Source organism: Aplysia californica, unplaced genomic scaffold (genome assembly GCF_000002075.1).
Source record: "Aplysia californica isolate F4 #8 unplaced genomic scaffold, AplCal3.0 scaffold00094, whole genome shotgun sequence".
Taxonomy (NCBI): Eukaryota; Metazoa; Mollusca; class Gastropoda; order Aplysiida; family Aplysiidae; genus Aplysia; species Aplysia californica.
In genome coordinates this window covers 918,792-921,291 of record NW_004797364.1, presented here as the reverse complement: position 1 = coordinate 921,291, position 2,500 = coordinate 918,792, and the positions used below count along the sequence as shown (strand labels likewise).

Here is a 2,500-nt window from a genome sequence, read left to right as displayed (position 1 = left end):
AGGCTTCAGAGAAAGAGGGTCGAAAACCGAAGATTGTTGAGGAATTTGGCCTTCTTGGGGTACGTGTGGCCGGTCAAGTCAGCTTCCGTTGCAAGGGACATAACTAGAATAATAACATAACTCTTTCCTAGTTGCTGTCCCTCTCATCATTCACCTTCTCATTGTGCCTGCTTTTGTCACTTTAATCCTATAGTTTATCTAATATTACCTAACTGTTGTTCAGTGGTGTTTTTTCCCAAATATGGACTATGGATAAACGTATCGATGTCAGAATAAATCCAGGTACACATTTAGCGATGGATAGATGTATTAATGTCTGAATAAATGCCGATAAGGATTCAAAGATGGATTTGATATATCGATGTCTGGATAAATCTAGGTATGGGTTAAAAGATGGATTGATGTAAAGATATCTGGCTGAACCCAGGTGTGGAGACAAGATGGATTGAAGTATTGACGGTGTAAATCCAGATATGGATACAAAAATGTGTTGGAGTATTGATGTCTTAATGAATCCTGAAATGGATCAAAAGACGGATTGATGTATGGATGTCTGTAAAAATAAAGCTATGGATTAAATTATGGATTGAAGTAACTTTCATTCCCCCCTCCCCCCCCCCCCCCCCCACACCAGTTTTTCTCCGAAGGATCCTACTGGATCACTGCTGCTGACGGTTCCAAAACCAAGAGGACTTTCTGGGGCGGTGGCGAACCAGGAGAGGGAGGAGGAAAGGGCTTCTGCGCATGCGGTGTCACTGACAACTGCGGAGGTCAGGACAGTGCCTCCAATCAGCGCGCCAGGTAGAGAAATTCGTTTACATGGGTGTTCTTATAGCTTTGCTTCCTCCGTTTTAGGCGTTGGCAGAAATTCGCAAGTCTCACGGAGTCCAATTTCTGGATTTAAAAAAAAAATGTTTTTGTTAGGAAAATCTCGGTTGGTCTCCCTATTACGTCAATAAGTGGGGGAGAAAATCCAGGCTAAACTTAAAAACTACAACAGTGAATAGGTTTAATGTATACTAGACCAACCTCTTTGGGGTAGCAGTTGGGTGCTTTACCGTCACACACAGAAGACCCTGCAGTTCCATTCTCGAGTTGGGATCATTTGTTTCCAGCATCTGGTATCTCGGTCTTTCTGCTAAGATGTAATTTCCCTCTCAGCTTATCAGCCTGGGTTGGCCGTGGCAAGCATGATCAAAGCCCGCCTCCTAAATAATGTGTTCTAGATTTCGTACTCAGACCCATTTTGTTTCTTGTGGGGAGGGGGGGGGGGGCAACAATCTGTAGTATCTGTAACCTGTTCTCGAGTATTTTGTTGAAATTCAAATTCTTAAATGTGGAAAAAAAGCACAGGAAATACATACATAGTGTAGAGGCACGATTGTTAGAAGAATGAAACAGGTTTTTTTTTCCTCTCACTTAAAAAAGAAAGTTTGCCCTTTTGGCTTTGAAAATTTTTAGCTGCTGGCTGACGGAAAAAAAATGTTAATGAGTTGTTTTCTTCAGACACTGCAACTGTGACGTGGCTGACGGCGAGCCCCGCTCTGATGCCGGTATCATCGATGCCAAAGAGTTCCTGCCCGTGGGCTCCTTCACATTTGGGCGTTTCACAACCTTCAATTTGGCCAACTTGACCATCGGAGATTTGTTCTGTACCCAGGATGAAATTCGTGAGTGGTTTGTTATGAGACTAGGTATAACGGACGAATTGTTAGATGGTGGGGTGGACACAGATGGACGAATTGTTAGGCAGACTAGTAGATGAATTGTCGGTTGGTGGAGCGGGAGAATTGTAGGCTGGTGGGGCGGATGAATTCTTAGCTTTTAGGGTGGACAGATGGGTGAATTGTTAGTTTTTAGGGTGGACAGGCGGATGAATTATTAGGTGTTAGGGTGGACAGATGGATGAATTGTGGGGAATGGGGAGAACTAATGGATGAATTGTTGAGCAGACTAATAGATGAATTATTAGTTGATTGGGCATGTGAGTTGTTAGGTGTTAGGTGTTGATATGGACAAATGGATGAATGGGTGGTGTGGTCGATTCAAACAAACAAATTGTTCAATGAATTTAAAAAATTGCTCGTTTCTTTGATTGCATTATTTTTACGAGTCCCTGATTTCACCACGATGCCACACGTATTATAAATTCACACACACGCACGCACACACACATACACACACACACACACACACACACACACACACACACACACACACACACACACACACACACACACAGAGAGAGAGAGAGAGAGAGAGAGAGAGAGAGAGAGAGAGAGAGAGAGAGAGAGAGAGAGGGGGGGGGATAGAGCGAGAGACAGAGAGAGACAGAGAGAGAGAATAATTATCAAACTAAATATTAAGGTCTGCACAGGGACAACAGGTTTTTTTCTTAGGTTCTTAGGGTTAGGAAACAAGCGATATACACGCACATATACAAATACCAACACACACACACACACACACACACACACACACACACACACACACACACACA

The 2,500-nt window shown here is 43.2% G+C and overlaps 1 protein-coding gene across 1 annotated transcript in view; it reads left to right on the top strand.

The window, feature by feature from the left end:
* The window catches only part of LOC101848577, a gene marked incomplete in the record, with an annotated part of 144,583 nt that overhangs the window by 112,782 nt on the left and 29,301 nt on the right, over window positions 1–2,500 (top strand). The window contains 2 exon segments of the mRNA XM_013080654.2: window positions 635–801; window positions 1,507–1,670. Of these exon segments, the coding sequence (XP_012936108.1) occupies window positions 635–801; window positions 1,507–1,670 (331 nt within the window).